Here is a 25,477-nt window from a genome sequence, read left to right as displayed (position 1 = left end):
TCCTGTTTCCACTGAACAGTTAGGAGGGCCTTAATGGTTCCTTGATTAAATTGCTATTAGCATTAATGGAAATGGCATACACCTATTGAGTGAGAAGAGACCCATTCAATTGCATGGTCTTTAATTATTTTATAAACTGGAGAAACTGGGGAAAGAAGGAGCAAAATAGCACCAGAAAATATATACGCCCATCCTATTTATGAGTATAAAAAGTAAAGATACAATGCAATCACTTAATGAAACAAGCAAGTAGACTTTAAGTACCCCATTTTAAGTACCCTGTTTAGCTCCCCCCCGCCATGGAAGCCGCATCCTAGAAAGTATACCTTTCCTAGAAAGTATAGTGACTTCATGCACATAAATGTGAGCATGTCGGAGTCCATGTATGCAAGGAATGAAAAAGTATTCCTACCACATATAACAATATCTAAATATTCACGTTCTCAAGCAAGTGCATTTTTCAACATTACCACTATGGGATGTTCTCCATATATTTAAATGTTTTAATATTAGAAAAGACACGGGGTGTGATGAATACCCCACAGGATGCAGGATGTGTTCGAGGCCCTTTCCACTCTTTGGAATGCAATCTTTTTGGGTTTTGGGAACATAAAAATTCCACTCACCGACTTCCCAGAATAGGAAGTACAGAACCAGCAATTTCTGCAGAATCGAGCCTGCATTCAAATTTTAAAATGAATTTGAAGACTAGCATAGAGAACCTTGACTATAAACCTGTGAACACAGTCCAGCCTTCCCTAGTCTGCAAACACAGCTCCAATGCCTCTGCTGCTGGAGACATAAGACAGCTCGGCCACTTTCGATGAGATCCTGGGGCATTTATACACATACATTTGTCTGCTCCAAGGAGCTGGAGATTCAACACGTCGGAGCAGACTTGATATAGAGCCTGCTCTGCACGCGAGTTGACGTGCCCAGTGTTGCGTTGAATGCACGTGTATAAATGGCAAAGTGTGCATCGGCGCCGGGAAAATGGCGGTGGTGCGCTTTTGAACTAAAACACCTTTGATGCATTTCAGTTCAAAAGCGCGCTGTCACGATTTGCTTGGTGCTGACATGCGTTTTGCTGTTTATACAAATGCATGCGCTGCAGCGCTGGGCGCTTTTCAAAGTGCCTGGCAAGCATGTGTACAAATGCCCTCTGTGCGCAACAAGGAGCAGAGATGCCCCCCATCGCTAGCAGCCCAGCAGATAACCCGATAGGAGGATGCAACCAGGAGATTTTGAGATGAAAAGCTCCATTCCAAGATTTAAGAGGCCAAGAGACAGGACAAAGCAGGCTCCCTGGAAGGAAACCCGCACACCTATGCCTCCTCCTGCCATAAGACTACACCTCTCCTTGCAACATGGGGCACTCCCTCAAGCCAGTCCCTGGCAAGCACGAACCTGGTAATATTTTTCAAGAGCAGCATCACATAATATGAACCTCGGTTTGACCTTCTTTGTGTACAGTTCAGATTGAACTTAACTCTCACACTGGCCTTCCAAACAATTATCTGATGTGCCAGATATTTAGGAACATTCATATCAATACAATTAAGAGTTATATTTAACAGTTAGAAATGCAGGGGGGAGAAGTACAGTATCCTTCAAATAAAATGGAACTTGTACTAAGAAGTGCATCAAGCGTGACTGGGGCAAGTATGAATTAGTCTGAATTTCCACAACCTGTCTGCCATGATTTAGGAAATTTTACAGGCACATAGAATGGGAAATCTCCCTCTGCAGCAATGTGGACAACTCAGGAGTGCCCTGTTTCATGGCAGTGGTGAGTACCAAAAGTATATGCGACTGTGCCACATGGTGCGATGATGGCAACAGCAGTACAGTAATGAGGTAGACGACTGAGAATGGCTGGGACTGATCAATTGTTCCTCACCCCTGGCTAGAGCATTAGGGGACATCACCAATAATGCAAATGCATGTTGGGAAAGGTAAAAACATGAGCATCACAGCAGAGACCAAATTCAATATAATTTAATTGAAGTTACAGGGCATACCTTCCTGTAACAGCAATCCAATGAGCAAGGCATAACATCTGAACAAAAAGGCCCACCTACACCTTGTATAACCCAACAAAATCATAAGGGCAAAACTTGGGCTTGGATATTTTTGTCATTATCGCATCCTCTCATGCAAAGGCCGCCAATACCAGTAAGGGTGGCCAAAATTCGGTAAGGGTGGCCAAAATCTGGAATGGGCTTCCAAGGGAGGTGGTGGTCTCCCCTACGTTGGGGGTCTTTAAGAGAAGGATGGATAGGCATCTGGCTGGGGTCATCTGACCGCAGCACACTTTCCTGCCTAGGTAGGGGATCAGACTCGATGATCTCTTGAGGTCCCTTGCGACCCTAGCATCTATGAAAACACCACACAGTAACCAGCTCTTGCTTTTGATCAGCACATATATACGAATTCCACCAGCACCTACCTCTCCCTCTTAGGAGTGTGGACTGATAGCTGTCCATTAGTTGAGGCATGTGGGTTTATTATTAAGGAGGTCTTAGAGGGTGCCGATGAGGAGACGCACGTGGTGGAGAGGTCCAGACTGCTGTGGTTGTTGCTTGCTGTTTCCTCCGCCGTATGAGAGCTTGTCACTTCTTTCCAGAGCTGCTGCAGTTCTGTTGGAATCATGCCTGAAACAAACAAATTGGATAATTAAATCAATTAACAGCTAATTCGGCCGTCTTCAAACAGTAATTAAATCAAAGAGTCAGTAAACAAAGCCTAGTGTTAGTTTTGTGTGCCTGGTTTTTTTAAACTAAAGGTTAATACTGAAGTAACACTTCATATTTCCTGCTAAATTGTTCAGTGCCCAACACTTAGCTCCCATTAAAACAAGATAACTTAAAAAAACAAACAAAAAAACAAAACAAAACAAAACGACAAGAAAGTGTTGAGGAAGAGGGAAAATATTCCCACCTCATGTTAATTATTATTACTAAGATTTTTGCACTGGAGGGCCCAATCCCCGAGCTCCTTCGCAGGGAGAGCTCCAAAGGAGCCTTGCCTGCAAAGCTGACTGCTGAGGAGTGGAGCCAGGGTCTCCCCTGCATCTCTTTAGAGCCATTTTATTTCAATATTATTTTAAGAAAAGGGAATAAATCCTAACTTATTTTTAAAAAGCGGGGAAGGTCTTCAAAGAAAATTATTCAACTGTGTTATTATGACAACATGAACCACAATATGACTAATTTTGTGCTTAAGTTTTAAATGATGACAAATAGCTTTGTTATTAAATACAGTTTTTATTAATCACTTTTAGACATAAATTATGAATTCATATTGTCTTCCTGAAATGCTTTTCAAATTTTAACAGTCAAATTGATTATACTATGATTATTTCATTAACACACCTATCTTTCTCATTAATTTTGGTTTCTTGTACTGCTCACTTAATTGATGGATGTGTCTACTGAAAAACTGTATAACTTTCTATACAAGTAACACTATTATTACTGTCATTTCTTAGATCAATGCTAATGAGCCATTCAAAAGTAAAATGAAAACATAAAATAAGCTTCGAACAATAAAGAAATGTTGTTCCCTAATCGTGTCAAAATGGACACCAGCTTTAGGACACTGCTCGCCACGTTCAACCAGTATCCCGGGTGGGAATTCTGTACAACTCCAGGAGGCTAAATTCATCCCGTGAGCTATACCAGGGACCGATACGGCCCAGTGCACCCAGCGCTCCACACCTGGATCACGTTATAAACATATCTTCGTTCAAAATGCATTTTCTAATAAGTCAAACTCCCAAATCACAGACTAGTTCAGCGTTATTTTAGAGGGCCAGGGCAGAAGAGAATAACTGGAAGACAGCATTCATAAAGAATGCCTAACTCTCTATCTCTCTATCTATAGATCTCTCTCTCTATTTATAGATCTATCTATCTATATCTATATCTATCCATCTAACCCTGATGGTTTTTGGAGAGCTGTCTCTAATAACTGGACTTCCAGGCGACTCGGATCACTGTTCATTGTTTCAGTCTATTGTAATGCTGCAGCTATCCTAAGGAAATCTGCCATTTTCCAAGTCTACAGCAGCAGCTCAAACAGGCATGTATCTTACCAAACCTAAGGTATTGAAATAAAAAAAAGGCAGTATGCATTATATTCATTTGAAACACATAATAAAAAATGCCAAGGTCTAAATTTAATTTATTTTTGTCATTTAGAATACAATGGATAGATAATCATCTCAACGTGATCAGCCAAACATCTTTACTTTGCTAAACTGTTAAAGATTTTAATTATGCTAGCTTTGGAGAGCACTGGTCTAATGAGGCGATAGACTCCAGAGAATCTAAGTGGTTAAGAACTGTGAAATGAGTCTGATAGGATTTTTTTATATTCACCGTGGATCGTTTGCATATCAAAGAGGAGTAAATTATTGCACGACAGACCAATAACCTTCCCCGCCTTTCTGAGAGTAGCATTAACAAAAACAGTTGGTCTCTGGTAACGGTTCACTACAAAAAATGCTAAAATGTTTAAGTATCTGCAATTAATATATATTAGAAAAGAAGCTTCAATTTATACATTAAGTGATCAGATATTCTTGGGACACATCTATTGCTTTAAGTCAAGACATTTTTCTTTCATAAAAACCAAATGCCAATTATATTTTGATGGATTTTGTCCCAAATGAGCATTTAGTTATTAGACATATTCAATTATTACGTGTCCCCTGAAATTAAACCTCTGAGGCAAATTAAACAAAGAGAAAGGTCAGTACACAAGCCTGTGTCCTGTTTTGCTGCATCTAGGCTATTATTTTCAAACACCTTGCAAAGTGACAGTGTGGGATGTATTTTTAGCTAACACGCTTGACAGGACTGTCTGCACACTAACAATTACCTGTGAATACGGCTGACCCTTCCACCACTGTTTACTCAATTGAAACAATAGTGAATAGACTTGTCTGTTGATGATAACATATTGATATGAGACCATACGAGTCGACACCTATTTTTATTTTTGAGAATAAGCAAATAGGAAAAGAATAACACTTCTTTTTTTTCTCTCCCTCTTCTTTTTGCCACCATCAAGTATCTGTATTTCTAGCCAAGTAGCTTCTCAATTGGAGAAGCATTAATAATACCACCCCTCCTTCCTCCAGAAATCATTTTTGGATTTTCTAATGCTTTGTTTGAAGACAAAGCTTTTAAGTGTTGCAGTAATAATAATAATAATAATAAAAAAAAATCCTAAAAGTCAGCAGATTTGTTCTACATTTAACATATAAGCGTAACTCACATTAGCATTAATGAGCAATGCACCCGTATATGGAAAGGTGAATATAACAGTCAATTTGGAAATAAAAGGCCGAAAATCCTATGTAAAATAAAATAAGCTAAGCAATAAGAGCAGGGCTTATAGGTCAAATGGAACTGGGTACAAGAAGATTAAATTATGATGTCATTCTCGCACAAGTGACATCAGCTCCTCCAAAATGATCAAACTGCAGATATCATTTGATTAGAAAGTAAGAGTTAGATCTTTAAGGATTATTCCAAAGGTGATTCCTAACTGAACTGTCAAATGAAGAGCTGTAAAGTATGCTCACTGCTCATCAACCAAAATGGTTAAATAAAGCAATCCTAAATATATTCCAAAGTGAAGGAATAAATAATAAAACCAAGTCAAATCAATCCCCTAACACTTGCAATAAAAACGCTGCAATTTACTATTACATGATTTCATCTTGATAACCAATCTCTAAAACTGCACCTGCAATTATCACAACTGTTTGTGCCTGCAACTTTGCACATGCAAATACCAGGATTTAGACCAGTAATTGCCTCGTTTGTGGCCCTAATTGGGCAACTAGGTGCCTCAGTCCTATTAGTGCTCAGCAGTATGATTTGCAGGTTTCATTTTGCAGACTGGTTTTGAAGTCACAGCTCTCATGGTGCAGAATACTGTCAAAATGGGGTTTATTCGAAAATTGCTGCTGTGCATGTAGAGTGGAAGAGAGGCATCTAAGGACAACCCCATCCCCCAAAGATTATGCAAAGATAAAATTAGAGATGTGCTATCTTAGATGACAACAGGTCAGCATCAAGGCAAAAAACGTTTTAAACAAGTTCTACAGCCCAAACCAAAATCACACAAACAGGCACTGTCCGGGGATACTACAACTACTCTGGTACCTATGACACAACTAGCTAGGCTAGCAAAGACTTTAAGCAGGGGGGGAAGGGGGGGTGTCATTCATTTAACTGACTACAGGTCTACCTTCACTGGAGCTTTTTATATCTTTTCCAGTGTCGGTGATGCCAAACAGAAAATGGTATAAATATATATACTTTTTTTTTTTTTTTTTTCAAATCAAAGCATTCATTACCAATTATTTTAAATCACAGCCCTGGCTCTTCACTGCATTTTTCAGGACAACTAGTCCCCTTCATTATGAAAGAAAATGTAGGCACAGGTTTAAAAAATGTATGTTGTGGGGACAGTTGACAGATTACTGTTCACGGAACTCAATTTCACAACCCCAGGTATCACCGGCTCAAAGACAAACAGAGTTGCTCAACCTCTTTTTGTCCTTGTACCTCCATACCCAGGTGACCATGTTCAAGCAAGCAGAAAGTTGATTTAAACCTCATAATGACATCAGTTTTAAGCCATCATCTCGCTGATAAAAAAAAATTGTGTTGTATTCCAACCTGCCTGAATTCTCGAGTCACTTTTTTTTTCCCCCATCGAGTCCCAGTTTCACAAGGGATGATGACACGACTCTCGGTTCATTTCTCTCCTAGACCCAGACCTCCAAAACCCCCCTGTTTATGTTTATGTGATCTCTGACATGCAGATAGGCACCTTCGATTTTAAATATGCTCCTTCCTACCGTTGTAGGGACTAATAGTTATACTACCCTGCTAACCATATCAATCAATGCCATGACTGCTGAATTACCTACTGGTGTCTCTGATGTGTTACTGCACAGATTACACTTCATGCATCACCACATTCATTTCTTTCACATTACACATGAGCGTGTCTTGTCACTGCCCAATTGCCCTCTTTTGGACAGCTTAACTGATGTACTATACAATGAACCTTACTGTGCAAACTTAATAGTATAGGAGCTGTGGGAAAAATTAGGAAGGTTGAAGCTGGAGTCCAGCGGGTGCACAGGAACAGCTTGTGATGTTTCCAGCAATAAATCTGAAGGTGTAATTAATGCATGTTAAAACATTTTGCAAGTCCAAACGGCATTACCCTACGTGCTGCCTTCTTTGGATTCGTTTCAGGCTTTTCCTCCAAGTTGTTAAGTAAATAGCACAGGCCTGATCCTGCTGCTCTCACGCAGACAAAACCTCCACTGAAACAGACTGGCAGATGACACACGTGGCATCTCTAGCATCAGGCCCCCTGACATTTAGGCAATACAAGCTCACGGGGGACATGCAGAATCAAACCTCTCCTAAATGAAGTCAGGAAAGGCGTTAAAGAAACGGTGGGGCCTAACTGGAGATCCCAGCATGCAAAGATGTCTCCCCTTTATCTGCAGAGAACGTGAACTTGCTGGTCATACCACCTTTCTTTTTGCAGAGATGCTCAGGAAAGCAGTGCAAAGGAAGAGGAGCAATTCCCCACCCCCCCTGTTTAAGTGAACAGAACTGAATACAAATTTACTATGGGGTTTAGCAAGTAATAGGAGCCTTAAGGCTATTAACAGCTTTGAAGGAGCCAAATCATTCATTGTTGAGATGGCTATTTATATTTGGCATACATAAGGGGTGGGGAATGGGGAGGGTGGCATAATATTTTAAAGACCTGCTTCTTCTCAAGCCACGCCAGCTTCCAACAATCTGCCTCCTTTGACAGAGCAGCTGGGGCTGAAGCTTGCCCCCTGCAATGTCCAAAGGCCTGCAGATACACCCAGTTAAGCAGAGGGAGAGGACTGATATGCAGATGTTAACTCGTGTTTGGTATTGCAATGAAAAAGGAAGCTGTGTGAGCACGTCACCTTTTTTCCCTACAGCCCGCAAATGCATCGGCATCTTTAACAACCTCAGACTCTCAGAAGTTCACAGATTGTAAGGCTGGAAGGGACCTTGGAAGATCGTCGGGTACAGCCCCCTGTGCTAGGCAGGAAAAGACAACTGGGGGTCAGGTGACCCCGAAGTGTGACTATGGAAGATACACCAAGCCTCACTGCCAGCTACACCAGTTCAACGCCACTTGCTCTAGTGGAGTTGATCCCGATTTTGTTCAGTGAGCGGGGACCAGAGCCATGCAGGTTTATACCAGGCAAGGACGTGGTCCATCGCATGTTCTCTGCTTTTCCATTTTGCCCATTTCTACGATGTGTTGACCTGAGTTCTTCAGGTCTCCTCCTCCGCCCGGGACGTAGTGCCGAACCTACAAAACTCTTCTCCTGCTCCCGCCAGCCAGGACCAATGTGCCGGACATCTTGCTCGGGAGCCATTTATGAAAGATTTCCAAACCCAGATCTGTTGTTTCGAGTCATTCAACGTCTTGGGCAAACTCGACCTGATCTCTAACCTGTTTGTTTCTCTCCACCTAGAGCAATCCCATCTTCATGGCTATGCCTCCCAAGGAATATCTACCCTTTTGTAATGACCAACCGACCTGTTTCCTTACTCGTTACTTTAGGGGCCTATGAGATCTCTCTTTTCTTCAGTGATAATATTATGCATATGCGTTATCCTCCCTACAAGGTTCAACACATACCTTGTGCGAGAGGCTGCAAAGGCAGGGTAGGCTGGCCGGGCTGAATTGTCAGCAAACCTTGGCGCTGCAAAGACAGGAGGTGCTGCTGTTGCAGTTGCTGCATCTGTAAGAGCTGCTGCTGAAAGGCCAGCTGCTGTGTAGCCACCTGCTGCTGCTGGGGCTGGAAGAAACAACAGAAAATTGCAGAGATGTCACTTCAGAGCAATGCATTTATAGCTGATTCAAAGCCCTTCCACTCCCCATGTCAAAACACCTCAACTTATTATCTTCAGCCCTAAGTCCTGCCTGCTTGCCATTATAGATCCCAAGACACACTTCTGGGAGTGATACGAACCGCAGGGTTGTGGTCAAATCCTCTCTCAGGCAATAGCATTCGTCCTACTCAAACCCTCCCTCCTATTTCCAATGAAGTACTGACTCGTGGCCTAAGCTGTTGTGCTGCCCTGCTCTGTACTGTTGCGTTGCTACCCCAGAAGTGGCCGCACATTGGTTCTGCTTGCGGTCTGTGCAGCACAGGGTGATCCTTCCAAACGAAAAGTTCACAAATAAATGTGAAATCGCATTGCAAGGCGACATCGTGCTGAGGTGGAACGAGAAATAATCCCACGCCATGCTCCATATACTTATGCAAGGCTTGTCTCAACTATTAAGGCAACCGATCGGGTTAATTTACTGTGTTTTCTAGACTGACTCTCTCTTATTCAGTAGCAATACTTTGTCTAGGTTTTGAGTTCCTCTTTAAGACTGTTATTTCAGAGCTTTGAAATGTTTAATTATTCTCACTCTAAAGACGACGGAGTTGCTGTACTCCACTGGGATTCGAACCCTGGACCTTGGAGGTGTAAAAGAACATGTTGCTTTTCTCACTGTTGCACCCGGAGAAGCTTTTAACTACTCTGTTTATCACTTCTGACATAAATAAATGAGAAAAAATCAGACCTTTGAAGAAGAAAAACTTCATCTAATATTGTTAATTAGCCATGACAAACGATGAAATAACATTGTAAATCTTTCATAGAAACAGCCACTAGATTTTAATTACACACATTCATAATTTAGCAAACAACATCTTACTTGAATGTGAGTGTTTAATATGTACAGTACTCCAGGCTTCAGAGTCCTTAATTTTGCTTCAGTTAAGGAAGCCTCTAGGTTTTGCTTCCATGCTCATCTCGTGTTTTATTTGCTTTGTTCTTTAATGCCCATGAAAGGCTTTGCATTTTGATAAATATCTTTTTATTTATTGTACAATGACAGGAGGAAAACTTTTGTTGTGTAAAACATCAATACTTCATGCCAGTGTTTAGCAGTTCCTTGTGCTAGCCAAAAAAAATTAATGTAGATTTCCTTAGTAATTATCTGAGTGATAGAAAGATAATACAGTGCAGTGGTACAATAAATAGAAGGAAATTATCTAATATCCCTAATCTGCTAGGAATCATATCAAGGTGGAGGTCTTATCCACATTACGGCTAACAATTGTGGAAAGAAAATTAACTCTTACAAAACTGCAGACACACGCACACACCCTTCCAGATAAATCATGGTCCAATCACAAGGTCTCTTTGTTTCAACTCCTTCCAAAGACTTCACAAATCCTGGGCCGACTCCATGACTAATGTCAAATGGTAAAATCCCTTCCAGTGCCTGGAGGCACACTGATTTACCCCAGCTCAAGATCCAGCCCCAACCTTTTACAAAGTCTCTAAAAAAAATAAATAAAATAAAATAAAAACCCAACTGCAAGCAATTATTGGTTCTGCCCATTCATGTCTTGAGCGCTCAGCTCAGCTCGGATCACGGGAGAGGCAGAAGTGCAACGAGGAGAGAACAGACCCCGTCATGGTCAACTTGACACAATCTCAATTCTCAGTCTATTGAGAAATAGACTTAAAATTTTCAGTCTATTGGAGAAAGTTAAGTGTCATGGAAATTATTTTTCTTATAATTCCCAAATAGTTTATTTTACAGCAAACAAAAAAACCCCAACCAACACCAAAAAAATCCTCCCTCCCACCCCATTATTCTCCCATTAGCAACCAACCTCCAATCAGAGTCCTGAGAGCTAATTTTGCTCCACTCTGAGAAACAAGCTACAGGACAGAGTAATATTATTTAAGCAAATAATATAAAAATGTAAATAAACTGAAAACCAGAGAGCTCTTTTTTAAACAGTCTGCTCCAAATAATCCAGTTGTTTTTGCTAGTTGCAAAGAGATGAATCGAATGCCGGGTGAGTGATGCTCAGATTTAAAAAAAAAAAAAAAATTGTCTCCCCAGATATTAACATCCATCAGCCAAAAATCACTAATGGGATCCCATAAATACCACTGAGAGTTAAAACACCCCTCTCTACCGTGGGCATATTGCTCCCTTCCCATCTCCCTGTAAATTAACATTATAAACCACTTTCTTTAGCTAGGCTGAGTGATGCCAGCTTGGTTGTCTTCTGGGCTATCTTTAAGAAAGGCTCCTAAAAGCTCTCTTGCTTTTAAAAAGCCAGGATATAAAAGTATACAAGGCCCATTGTCCAAGAAAGAATTTAAAAAGCAACACACGTTGCCAAACTGTGCTCCCCACCCAGTTACCAAACACAGGATACAAGTCAGTTTGTTTACTTCTCACAATTGAATGCATACAAAAAAGGTCTCCGCGCAGTCCTGTTGTCAGGTCACCAGTCAGTGTTAAAATGCTGAAATATCCTGATAAAGCTTGCATTTTTGATCCCCTCCCTAAAGCTTCTGTCAAAGGTCTGTTTTCCTTTCTTAGGTTACTCCCTACTGCCTAACACAAAGTGTCATAACTGCTGGAGGACAAACGGCCTTTTTTAAAACAAATTACTTAGCCCAACTTGAATGCCTGAAACGAGAGTCTGCTTCTACCTCCATGTAAAATTAATTCTGTTCTCCTTTAATGAAAGACAGTGCTCTCCAATGCCAGGGAGTCGGTTTTGTGGACACAACGGGCTAGATATAGTTTGTTTTTTTTAAAAGCATAGTGTGCAGTGAGGTTTAGACGTGGCTCTCACAATCCCTGATGGAAACAGTGCGCCAAACTTAACTCCACACCACGCTGTAAATGCCTCTCGGTATAATTTAAAAGAAATTGATAGTAAAAGCACTGTATATTGTCCCAGTTATAGGTCAAATCCCTCTCACTAGCAGGATTAGGGGGGTTTTGGGGTTTTTGGTTTTTTTTTTAAACCGATGGTACAATATTACGAGCTGCTAATGACTGGAGGGACGCAGTAAATTAATACACTTGTTCCATCTGTCAATGTCCAAGTTCAAACCTTGTTAAAATCGCAACCACTAGTCCACACCACAAAATTACTACCATGTGACTCTATTGTCACTTTTAGCACAAAAAAAGACCACCAACTGCATGCTAATTTAGCAAGAATACCCTCTTTAACTCAGGAAAACGGGACTGAAAAACCTGTAGGATGACATGCATTGTTGAAACAGGCCTCTGCTTAAACCATCTGCAAAAAAAAAAAAAAAAAAAAAAAAAAACAGTAGCAAAATCAAAAGAGATTTGGACCCTTGTTCTCTTTCATCTCGCACGTTTTAATATTCCTCTTAAAACAGGAAGGAGTCTTTTCTTATTGTAACTTTGGATGGTGTAATATCAGAAGTGTGACCATAGTAAATCAGTGTGTTAGATATTGAAATGCCATCACATTGTCTAACTTCCCTTCTTGCCTTTTTAACACAAAGTATTTTTTTTTCTTTAAACTCCAAGCCATCATCTTTGTGTCTGAGATGCTCTCCTGTCTGACAACAGCAATTTAGAAGAGTTAACTTTTATCGTTCATTCTGCTGTGTAACTTTCCCCTTCAAATTTCTTTATCTGCCCTCTGAGCTCATCTGAACTTTCATGTTCTCCCAGCATGCAGGCTTGCATTCAAAACTATGTCTAATAGACCAAATAAGAGGTTAATAAGAAGTGGCAACAGAAAGAAAAAATACAATCCCTGGTAACTGATAAGAATGACAGTGGCAGCCCTTTATTGTTTGTCTTCAAATATAGAGTTAAAGATCTTTAAAAAACTAAATTTTGACGCCTTTGAAAAGAAGGAAGCACAAAATAACAACAGGGGGTTATTGCCTGCCAGCCACAGGGGAGAAGCTCCATAATTCTTATTCTCCCTTTTGAAGGCTGTTAGAAATCTGATTCAAAAAAGCAACAGCAGAAGGAGAAAGCCTCTTGAGGCTATAGCCATTTCCTGTGATCATGCATAATGCGCTTCAAAAGTGGGTTTTTACCAATTCTGTTGATCAATTGCACCTCCTTCATATTCCCTCTTTTTTCTGCTGTGTTTACATCTGATGTGACTCAATGACAAGCACTGTCTGAGACTGTGAAACAGACCTGTCATGTTGATTTATGGGCGCATCAAACCACGACTTGTCCAAACTGAAGCTCGCAGTTCATTAATTAGAGAGTTGTGACTTTGAAGTCAGCTTTCAGACTGTGGTTTTTAACATTTGGCTTAATTTATATGCTCTTGAATGTGGATCTCTAAGGAAAAAACTGAAATTCCCTTCTTGTCTTTGAACTTCTTTTGACCGCACAATAATCATTTCTTTGTCCAGAGTGATGCCTGCATCCCAGAGTCATTAACGCGCATTGAACTGCCACTGATGAGTAAGCCCTGCTGAATTAGAAAAACAGCCAGCAAAACAAAGCTGAGAGCATTCTGCACAGTGATATCTCACAATTACATGCCTTCCCTCCCTGTGCCATTTCCATTTTAATTACTGTTAGTCCTTTAGATTTACATTTTAGACACTTTTTAATCTGTTCCCTTTTTATTATAGTGGCGCCCGTTAGCGTACTATAGTTAAGGTTGTGTCAGCGTTTCCATTATAAACCCCTATTTTCAGGGGTTTATAACTCAGCTGGAAAAATTCACTCTGGGTTGAAGCTTGGCATAGGTGGTACCAGCTACCAAACTGGGGAGGGGAGGGTGGAAATTTGGTCAGACCGCCCCCTTTTTTTTTTTTTTTAAATGCGTACTTAGCGCAGCATGACGGTCTCACCAGCACAGCGAGCGAAGGACATCATGCAGCAGCCTATGCTAAACAGCAGCATACTACTGATGCCACAGACTGATGCTAAAAAAGTCCCCGGCCTGGGATTTATGTTGCTTCGTGACCCTTCAGGGAGGAATTGGGAGTGGAAAAAAAATAATTTGAAAAAAAAAAAAAAAAAATCAATCTACAGGAAACTGAACTTAAATGTGCAATAGCCAAGGCTCGGACAGGTGCTTAGAAGAGCATGTGTGTCCCAGGTTCAGACAGACGCCTTGGCGCTTGCGTCTCCCATCCCGCTGAAGTATCCCAGGGACAAAAGAGCGACGTCTCCTGTTACTGTGCTGCGGTATCAAGGCACAATGCGGGGAGTGGATGGAGGATGACCTTTCAGCCCTATCTTTGCATCTCAGATTTTGCTGGGCTCTGTCACAACAACATTGTTGTACATAACTACCAAGACAAATGTGTAACCTGAGCTTCTGCCTTGATCCAGCAAAGCTTCACTCGCGTTGTCTTGAAGTACTTCCCTACTTTGACTTCGCAGTGTCTTGACGAGTAGATTTTTTTTTCCCCCTACCCCAAGTAAAATAACTAACTTCTAACAACACTCTCCCAAGATACCAGTCCAGACACTTGTGCCAATAGTCACACCAAAGAGCAAGGCATGTTCCTGGGCTATAAAATATGTGGCAGCCAGCAAATGGAAAGCACAGGAAAATAAAGGAGAAAACAGGACAATAACTCTAGCCCTGAAAGCTGAGACCTGATAGAGTCAGCTCAGTTGTGCAATCATTTATAAGACGAATGACAGTTTAATAGCCACTAGACAGTCCTCTGGGATCTGTGGTTTGAAAGTAAAATGGGTATTGTCTGTACCTCTTTCGGCTGTTTTCCAGCATGTTGTTGTTGTAAAAGTTGAAGCTGCAACTGTTCCTGTTGTTTCTTATAAAACTCTTGAAGCTGCTGCTACAAAGAAAAGGAAAGACGGTGAGTAACAAAGTGGAGAGCCAATTCAGTGTCCCTCTTGGTGTAATACACAAACTGTGATTTGAAAAATAGCATCCTTTTATCTGTAATGGTCTGACCTTTAGTTTGAAACTCGACAATAAATTCAGTGCACACTGACTATTCTTGGCATTATCGTTTGAAAAGTAATCTCCAAAATGAACTGATGAAAAACATACCATTTTCTACACAAACTAATTAAAATAAGGCAAGGAATGACCTTTGATTGTAACAACAAAGCCAAAATGCCCTTGCTGAGAGAGCCTGGTAAATCTCTGTTGTGAAACATATACATGCTTTCTAAATGATAGGGTTTGACTGCACTAAGTGTTGTTCAATGCATGCATAGACATCATGGATAATACCTCTCCTTCTCCCGACTCCCCAGATGGATGCGGTTGAGACATCCACTCAGCTGAATGAGTGAGTGAGTGAGAGTGACAGTGAGGAGAGAGTACACAAGGTCAGCTTGTAGTGGACTTTAATGTCATCATGGAATTAATGAATTAATGTTGTGCAGCACATTAAGATAAGTAAACTTCCAAATCATACTTCATTTCGTGAAACTTTTCAGCTGAAATGGGACGCGAACAAACGCGGTGCCCGGGAAGACGGATGCACCAAAGTACACGTCTCGTCGAAATTCAAAGGTTTAAGGCTTGCAAATATGCCAAGGGCTCTGTGTTTCTGTCATCACCATTTTAATGGCCCCTATAGTTCCATATAGCCTTAACAAGTTTAAATGAAAAAAAAAAAAATATATATATATATATATATGTTGCTACTATCACATTTATTCCAGTTAATCATGGCACATCACTACCTTCTGGAGGAGGAAGGCGAAGGCAACGGGGGCATTTGTAAAAGCCCCGACACTTAATTCACACACCTTTAAGTGATAATTCAACTAGCTGGGAAAGGCTGCTAGTGTTCAAAACAAGAGAGGCACCAGCTCACCTCACCTAGGAGATATGGGCACCAGTATTTAGGCAGCTTTGAGTGCAGGCATAGTTAAGGGACATCAGCCCTCTGCTACCCACGATAGCCGTCTCGACAGCTGTTCAAGAAACAATTACCTGTTGAAGCATGAGTGCCTGCTGCTGCTGGAGCAGGACCTGGAGTTGCTGGGGAGTTAGCACTTGTTGCTGGAGGATCTGCTGCATTTGTTGGGGAGTGATCACTTGAGGTGTCATCATAGCCACTGACACTGGAACCTGAAGCATTAAACAGACCACAGAGAGGAAGTCAGAGCACTTTTCTATACTCTAGTCTGCTTTCTAATAGCAAGCATCAGAATTATCTACCCCCCTTTTTTAATGCCTGCCCAGCTGCTTCAGTTAAAACACCATCTCATCTTCTGTTGCGTTGCATAAATCTGAGCCTTTGTTTTGCCCTGAAGTAACGGGAGGTGCGAGAGCCTTTAGAGCCCACCAGAATAAAACAGAAAAGCACTGATCCTGTTTTGTTCCTCCAAAACACTACTGCAAGGAGAATGATTTCAAACAAAACTAAATACAGTAACAACTCTTCAGAGTCATTTATTTTCACAAGACAGAGTCCAGTTAAACACTCTCCACCTAAAAAAAACCCCAAGCAGGTCTCCCATCTCCTTTGAAGCCGGCGATTTTAAGAAAACGAAGCAAAGCTCAGCGATATGAATAACGGCACCTGTGTTTCTACACAATTTTAGCAGAAAGATCCTACTACAATGTCTTTACCATTCCATATTCACCCAGCATACAGATGTCTTCAATTCTTTCGTATTATGTGAGATACCATTAAAAGCCGCTTTCCATGACATTTCAGTGACAAACAGCTACAGTGATGAACTTGATAGCATTTCATATTTGCAACTGTTAACACGTTTCTGCACGGGCATCTTTGCAAGGAACCTGTACACTGTATCTGAAAGGATGATGTCTTGTTCAGATAAAACACTGACATTAAAATGACAGGCTGTCTTGGCCAAGGTTACACAAATTGTATTCAAGCGGATACCTAATGACAATGCTATGAATTCTGCAAGCTTTCTAGAATGTAATTTAGCTATTCAAAATAATCACTGCACTTGTGTTTAATTTGCAGACTACATGAGAACCATTTTGTCAGTCCCAGTAACGCAAGAAGACTATTTCACTAGAAACCCCCCTCCCTGAAAAAGGAAAAGAAAAGAGAAAAAGGGGGGAAAAAACAATAGGGAGAAGACAAAACTCATATGACTTTTAACGGTAATATTTAAGCACCGTACTTTTCTATAGTTTCAAATCAAATATGTGACAGCACAGAACTAAAAGCAGTAAAGGATATACTTTGTTAAAAAGGATCTCCTGTCATCTCATGTATTACAATAAAAGGTAATAACATGTTTTGCACTTTTTCTATGCACCACTTTTTAAAAATCAGCAGACAATAGCTGATCAGAAGATAAAAGAGTTTAAAAAAAATCTTTCAGGGTAGTAGTAAGCAAGGGAGAAATGCAGTATTAATTTTATGTAACATAATGTCTTAATATGCAGTTTATCTTGACTTTTTCACATGATTTGTCCTGTCATTTGCATAGCGAGCTCTCATTCCTAATTTCACAGTCATTATGCACTGATGTCCTGATTTCTCAGCATCACTAATTTTGATGAACTAAAAATGGTTCCTGAAGGTCAGATGCATGTACAGTGCACGTCCTCCAGTGTTGTTGTGTACATGTTGTGTGCAAGGGCCAGAAACCGCTCTCAAGATGCGGGTTGGAAAGAGTCACACAAACGGTTACGCGCTCTTGACATCGCATTAGCACAACACTGGAAGGTCACCCAGGAGTTCCCCGGATGGCCCCGTGTTCCCGAATGTAGGTTACGGCACACAGCTGGACGATACGCCATCATTGACATCGGACTTTTCTGCGTGATCCTTATGGAAATAAAGCTTTATTGACAGGGCCAAATCCAGGCTCCCCGGAAGTCAGCAAAAACGCTCCGCTGATTAGGGAGGGACTGGGATTAAGTTGTCTGCATTTCCATAGGAAACACCCCGGCCAGTCCTTGCACACACAACTGCCAGGGTCAGGTGGTACAAAACAGAGACACCAGCCGGCCCGACTAGGAAGGCACCTAACACTTCACCACCACCGGGTTTTAACATTGAAACTCCCCGTCCCCGAGTAGAAAATCCCTAAACCGATAAAGGAGTCGCCATCCAGGCCCGAGCATGACTCACCTGCACCATCCCACCCCAAAAGCACTTTTTCTTTACCCTGAGGTTTGGGCTACCTTTTGCTCGAGCTGGATTGAGCAAACAGAAAAGGAAGCATGTTTAAGTAGGTTTTCTGTGCCATTCTTGGAAGACAGACAACACAAACACTCATCAGTCAGATTTATGACGGCAACCAGGGATACAGACAGGAATAGGTGGGGTTCTGCAAACCCTACACATCGGTGATTAATAGTATGGGCCACATTCTGCCCTTGGCTCTACGGGAACGACTCCCGTTCACTTCTGCCGCAGCATGGCCAGGATTTGGCCCTACGCTGCAAAAGCAACTGTGAAGTTTTGATACCCACTGCATACTCTGCTAAAGCAGGAGTACTTTACTGATAAGGAAAAACAGCTATGTGGCATGCTTAAGAGAGGAGGAGTGTGCAGATAAGCTCAACTTAGTTTTACCATCTGAAACCACATTTTCACACCAGTTAGCTCTGAGCCTCTGCCGACGGCTCGGCCTCTAATTTATCAATGCAATAAAAGTTAGATTTACCCCAAGTTTCTGCTCCAGCATATCATGAAAATAAATTATGGAAACCTTTCACAAACATATTCAAATGGAGCAGAAACTATTGTGTCAAAAAAAAAAAAATACAGAGCCCTGTTTAAGGACTTTAAATAGTTAAGAATTATGGCCTATATATCCACTCCCTTAACTCCCAACGTCCAACTTTTTCATGTACCTAGTCCCTAGTAATACTAGGAATCAAAGGGCATGCAGCACCAGCAATAGGCTATTATAGCCCACACTTTATTACCCATTACTACCGAGGTCATTAGCGGTAAGAGTGATTGTACCGGTCTTAACCTATTGATCATTGTAACTACTATCATTTAATCCCGTGTTGAATGTCTGGAAAGCTGCTAAAGGCACACAAGAGAGACTGCTTTAGCATTGAGAAATATAGCCAAAGCTTGGAAATTACACTTTGATTCATAAAATCCAGCCAGTGGTTTAAATCAATAGTATTTAAAACAGTCATGTAAGTTCTTAACTACAGCTCTCTAATATTTATGGGTCCCTTTTTGAGTGTATTCAGTCAAAACTAAACTTTATTTTAGATACCGCACAATATAAAGCACATTACTTTAGATCAAAATGTTTATCTCTGATATCGTGTCTGATCACACATGAAACCTAAAGTGGGGGCTATAAATTAATTTCAGATTTCTCTCCCTCTCCGGAAGGTCCATGCGCATGTGTCGCCAGCAAAACAAAGAAATACGTTACAAACCAACTTTGAAAATGGCTTAACCGCTTAAGTGCATGGAAATGTGTGTGTGTGTTTTATGAGTTAACAATGAATCACAGAAGGCAGTTTATGAAGAACTAAAATAATTCTGTTTTTACTGCCTTCAGGGAGTTGGAGTTCAAATTAAACTCCTGGCAGATCCATTTAAAGAATGCGAACTTACCAAGCGGAACAGAAGTCGCCCTTTATTTAGGTGTTTATTGCTAATTTTCAGAAGGAACTGTTGCTGCTGCTGTTATTGTGATGATTGTTTAATAAACTGTGCGCTGCAATGCTGACTGATAACAATAGGGTGGGGCAGATACCCAGCTGCCTGCAGACCTGGCACTAAAGGTAAAAATACAGCTGCACTTTGGCTGTCGGGACTCTGCTAGTATAGACCTGCTGACATCTTAATACCATCAACGGCAAAAAATGTCTTTAATACTAACAATTGTTTTCAGACGCGCACAGTTTCTCTCCGGGTGCTGTTTGCTCTTTCTCGGGCTTCCAACACATTCGCCCTCCCTCCTTGCTCATCTCTCCAGCCCTGAAAACACCCTCTATTATGGAAATGCTTACCAAGGAAAACTTAAAGCAGCCTAAATTAAGTTCCTCCCTAAATCCAACAATGGAGTTACACCAGTGGCACATATGTCACGGTTTTATCTAACTTGGGCAAGGGTCAAGGGAATGAAAATAATTATGATTTATCTCATCCTCTATAGTTTTCCACTTGCACTTGTGTTAGATACTTAAAGACTAACCAAATTATTTCAGCTTGTTAACATCTGCACAAAAGAAACAAAGAGAATGCCTTTTTTTTTTTTTTTAACATGTTATGCTCCTGCTACTGAAGATGGTTAAATTACTGCTAGCTAATAAATACTACATACATATTTCAGATCATTTCTTTAAATTAAAAAGAATATTCCTCCTCCCTTGTGACATCTGGGGTGAGCTTGATTTTGACAGGTTTAAAATGCCAAGTGCTTGCATTGCAGGAGAGCTGTCTCCTGGATAGAAGTCTCATTCCCAAAAGTTAAAAGGGAGCAAAAATGTAACTAAACACACAAAAAGAATCGATGACTGAATAATAGTTCAAACTCATGGATTCGATGGGGGGAAAAAAAAGAAATAGACCTAGCCAGGCAAAGCATAATAGCCATTAACTTCAACTGCCTGCTATACTAGTAATAGGTGCAAAAAAATATGAAATCCAGAAAACCTCAAGTGAAACAATGTAAAATAGCTTTGGTGATACCACAAGAAAGGATAAAGCGCTGATACGTTATCCAGCAGAAAAGCATAATGCCGCAGCTGGTATCTGATCCCCGTAAAATAAAAAAATACTGAATATAGTACCTGTATCTACCCTGGGAGTGTAAAACATTTCTGACATAATATTTCAGTCTTCAAAACAACAAAAAAAAGCCACACTGCTAGAACTATTCATGTGGAAACTATAATTCTGTTTCATTATGCAAAATGGAATTTCACTTTTAGACTTAGCTATTTTGCCATAATACTGTACAACACATTAAGACAGGTAATGTTTATTATATTAATGTAAAATCAGCTAAGTAGTCAGTCATTAGCATAACTGTTCTTTCTGCAACAATACAACCCCCTATTAAAAGAGAGGCAGGGAGAGAAAAAAAAAAAAGCCCTCTTTAAAAATTCAATTAACATTTTATTGTTATCGTTTTGTTTGCTACGTTTTATCAATAGTCGAGATCTTCCTTTGACCTGGGGAACTTACTAACCTGGGCTTTTCCTGATATTTGGCAGTATTTCACAGCATCCACTTTGTGAAGCTTTCTCAGTTCTTTACTACTTTAAAGAAAAAGTGGAATCATTTCATATTTGTTTTGAGACTGGAACATCTGATCTTATCTAGACCTCGTCATGCCCACTAGGTTCCTCACTAAATCCAGGATAATTGTTACAGCTATAATAAATACCTACTTCATTTGCATAAAAAATACAGTTTACATAAATCCTTCCTTCTCTTACCATTTGTGAAATACAGACTATAACAGAGCATACACAACCAAGCAAGGACTGAAAGAGAGAAATCTTTTCAGCCTTGCAATTGTTTATATTTTTAACCTAGAAAAAGTTTCCCTTTTGCTTTCCATTACACCTACAGAAGAGGAAAATTAATAACTTAATGGGCAGGATTACAGTCCCTGATGACATTTTGTAATAGTTCAATAGAAAAAAAGTGCAGTGAACCATCAGTATTTTCCTTCAGAGTTTAGGAAAGAAGTGCTGGACCAATAGCACTGTCAAAAAATCCCCAAACTCAAAGGCCACCACCACGTGCCCAAATCCAAAATGCTCCCCAAACTGCTCAGACCCCTTTGAAAACTCAGCATCTTCCATACACTAAGAAACATCCGAATTTCAGATGGGTTATATCGGTATATTAATTCATGAACACCAACAAAAAAAAAAGGACTGAATCAGCAGCATTCAATCTGTCCATCATTTGATGTGAAAAAAGTTACAGGGAGGCTTTCTTTTTCTTCGGGCAGGTTTTAAAAAAGTGGAACAAGAAGGACCACATTTTAGGACAAAAAATTGTCCTCGTCTTCCCTTCAACTGTACTCTTTGCTGAATGGGGTTAGACATGGGAGCTATCTGTTCTTTAAACTTGGATGTTAGAGGAGACATATACTGGACTGGCCAGTTTAAATATTCATAAGCTATTTGAAATTTTTCACCTTGTTAAACCAATCGGCTTAAATCAAACACAAAATCCTCAACTTCCCTTCTGGTTAAATGCTCACTTAGGTGTTGCCACTTTGTTTGGCACTGCAGCCTTTAACAGACTTGTAAACTTTATTTGCCTAAAACGTGCAGCTTTTCACACCTAGCACAGACACCTTCATCTGAACATCACAGCTAAGCACAACGGTGCAAATTAGATTCTAATGAGAAAACATCAGTTGCTTCTTTGACAATCTTGCCATTCACTGATTTACTTCTAATGAAGACACACTCCAACCAGCAAGCTCTCGGTGTGTTAAAGGTCAAAACATGTTCAAAAAAATGCCTAGCAAAATCAAGGCAAATGGGAAACCCGTTAAAGAAACCTTCTCATAAAGTGGCGTGGCAATTAGAGTAATTGTGCAAAAAGCCATCTTCTGTTTAAAAAAAAAAAAAAAAAGTAAAAGAAATTAAGCTGCTACTACTGTAACAGGTTAGATGAAAATCAAAATTTAATGTATTCTCCCTTGTGTCATCTTGTTTTGTCAAGACATCAAATAGAATTGGAAAGTACAAAATAACAAGCCCTTGAGAAATCACAGAAACCGACCTTTTTGATGTTGTTGGTTTACCTTGTTCTCAGTTATTTGAACAATGATGTTTCAGATTTAAGGGCAAGATAAAGCTTAAAAATTAAAACCTGTTATCGGGTTGTTGTTGGTCCTCCCCCCCACCCTTTCAAAGCAGTCCAGCATCTCACCTAATCAATGAAGGTGAAGCCATCGCAAACCAGTGCACAAACCAGCCAACACCGATGCATATTTGCTCCAAATTCATTCAGCTTTTCCCAACACTCATATAGCTTCGGTGCGAAGGACAGATATACTTTCTAGCAGAGGAAACTGCAGTGGAAAAGTTGAAAAAAATCAGAAAGGCTGAGGAAGAGCTCTTCCCCCTTGGCTGCTTCGCTCCAAAATCCTTGCACGGCCACTTCTGCAGATGAGTGTATGATGCATTTTTCCTACCCCCCCCTTCCTTGCAACTGGAAAATAAAGCACCTTATAAAAACAAAGTCGGACAGGACATTGGTGTTGAACCCTGAACTACAGTAAACTAGTTTCCAGTAATGCAGTTCTGCTTTCAGCAACACAAACACGCTGCTTCAAACCAGCCAAGCTTTTCACCAAACAATAACAAATTTAGCTGATGGTGTCAGGACTTTCCCACAATCGAGCTTTGCAGGTGTCGATTTAAAAAAACAACAACCAACAAGAAAAAAAAAAAAACACAAAAAACCTACCTCTATTTCTTTTCTCTAGCAAAGACGGGAGGAAAAACCATCAGCAACTTGCCTTACCGGCCCTTTACCTTTTTCCATAAATTAAGGCCAAATTTTAAGCAAGGTGTTTGGCAAGGGAACTGATTCGAAGACATCAGTGTCCACCAGGCTCAACAGAGCTTTGCAACGTCTCCCTAAGGTTTGGGATGTCATAAACCTTCCCTGCCTTGATAGCCAGAGTGTACAATTAAAAAGAAACAAAGCATTTAACCCAGAAGTAGGCATCTATTTAGCTTCTATGTTTTAAAAATAAATGGTACAGAGCACTTAGCTTTAGCAATACATAAACCCTGTTCAGTTAAAAAAGGACTGCCTCTGCATCTCTCTCAACCTCCAAGAAATCTTTTAACCTTATTCACACAACTGTTGCAATCGTGGGGTTTTTTTTGTTTTTCCTTCCTCCTGTTTACCTTTACAGCACATTGCTCGAAGCATCAGCAAAACTTCTGTCCGGGTCAAATTAGACTGCCCATCATTTCCAATAATACCTCGGTGAGCAATGAGAGCTGGCTGATGATAAATTATGATGCTTCTGTGAAGTCATTTGATACCTATTTACCCTGCAATCTGCAATTTGGATTTCAGCAGGAACCTAAGTTACATTTTTTTTTAAAACTTGCTTAGGGATCATCAAAAGACACATCATCCTGGTGCATCCATCCCAGCACAGACAAGTCTAGAAAGCCAGGATTTTGTTTTATTTTTCACATCCACTATATCGCCTACTTATGATTAGTGCCGCGAATGTTGCAATGACTGGTCAGAGCGTGTCTACAGCCCAGCTTACCCCCCGCCCCCAGTACAAGATGCCTCTGTCTTAAAAACAGGGTGAATAAGTACAGTAAAGTGCACATTAAAAAAAACAAAAAAAAAACTAACTGTAGCAAACAAAAAAAATTTCAAAGCAGCCTTTCCTATCATAAGCTTTCTGATGATTTATGGTTTACCAACTCAGCAAGGTTACGCAACACTGCATGCCTTTAGATGCATTATTTGAGTCAGTTGAGATTTAATTAAGATCACAGGCTCCAAAATCCCTGTCAAATGAAAATTCACACAAGACAATACACTATATATCCTCATGCAGATAGTCTCCATTCCATGCTCTGGAATAACAGAAGTTAATCCTCGTTTCTATGGTGGCAGACAAAAGTTCACTAATTTTGTTTTCTTTTGACACTTGTGTTGTTTTCTGTTTTATGTCATGAGATCATTCCTTTCCGAGAAGGGGGAGGGGACGCGATATGGGGGGAGAGGATTCAGAGCAATATGTCTGAATATGGCAGCAGATGTATTTTGACATTCGCACAGCTCTGCTGTGATGTCATCACGTTTTCATATAATTAACCCCTGCCTGTGAGAACACTGTTTTATGACATCTGTCCATTGGGGACGAAGAGGTGGGGGGGGGAAGGAAAAAACAGTCAAACTGCCTTGAATCTGCACTGTCTGCTTTACAAGAAAGTAAGGTTAAGGCTACAAATGGCCTCAGTTTCTTGCAGCTTACTAACCGACTTTTAACAGAGAATTAACCTGTCTGTGCTTCATCCTCGGCCCTCAAGTGCTCTGAAATCATGGCAGGAACATGCTGAATATATCCCTTACGGTCCCGCGTCCTTTTCTATTTTGGGGGAATATATTTGGTTTCTAATCAGGTTTTTCTAGCGTCTGACACTGGCACTTGTAAATAGGAGAATATTTCTAAAAGGAAAATTGCTGGCACTTTTCCTTGTTCAAGTGTATTTCTATTTGCATTATCTTAATATCTGGTTGCTTATCTCCCGGTTTAGAAATGACAGGTGCTAGCAGTCTTTTTGTTTGACAGGCCACTACACAAATAACTGTCTTGCTTGAAAGGGCTAATGCACTACTAATGAACAATAAATCAACTTTGATTATAAAGTGTCAGACCAATCAGTTTTCAGTTCAGCTCTATCACATTCAAGGCCAAGTCAGCTGCACTGTTTAGTCGAGATTTGGGTTTCATCTTTACATCCTTATCAGTGACATTTGTGGGGGTGGCCGTGAGACCTCTGAGAGCCCCCCCAAAAATGTGTTTTCCAGCTGATGCAAAGAAAGACTATCCCAACAGCAGGGCTGCTGTCCTTCCCTGCTACTGCGATGCATGTACAGTTCACGAAGATAGCACACCTATCTGTCCA

At 40.5% G+C, this 25,477-nt stretch overlaps 1 protein-coding gene across 14 annotated transcripts in view; it reads right to left on the bottom strand.

The window, feature by feature from the left end:
* FOXP1 (forkhead box P1) overlaps nt 1–25,477 on the bottom strand; it is a 442,485-nt gene that overhangs the window by 69,329 nt on the left and 347,679 nt on the right. For 12 of the 14 annotated variants that reach the window (XM_019536645.1, XM_019536646.1, XM_019536642.1 and 9 more), the window contains 4 exons: nt 15,854–15,991; nt 14,649–14,738; nt 8,734–8,893; nt 2,450–2,654 (listed from right to left, as the gene is read on the bottom strand). In XM_019536645.1, the coding sequence (XP_019392190.1) occupies nt 2,450–2,654; nt 8,734–8,893; nt 14,649–14,738; nt 15,854–15,991 (593 nt within the window). Of the gene's footprint in view, nt 1–2,449; nt 2,655–8,733; nt 8,894–14,648; nt 14,739–15,853; nt 15,992–22,736; nt 22,858–25,477 lie in introns of those variants that run through there. The other 2 variants (XM_019536656.1, XM_019536649.1) reach the window with 2 other exon arrangements.

Source organism: Crocodylus porosus, unplaced genomic scaffold (genome assembly GCF_001723895.1).
Source record: "Crocodylus porosus isolate Cpor-Errol unplaced genomic scaffold, CroPor_comp1, whole genome shotgun sequence".
Lineage (NCBI taxonomy): Eukaryota > Metazoa > Chordata > Crocodylia > Crocodylidae > Crocodylus > Crocodylus porosus.
Note: the sequence above shows the minus strand (reverse complement) of the source record. Positions and strands in the feature narration are given on the sequence as shown.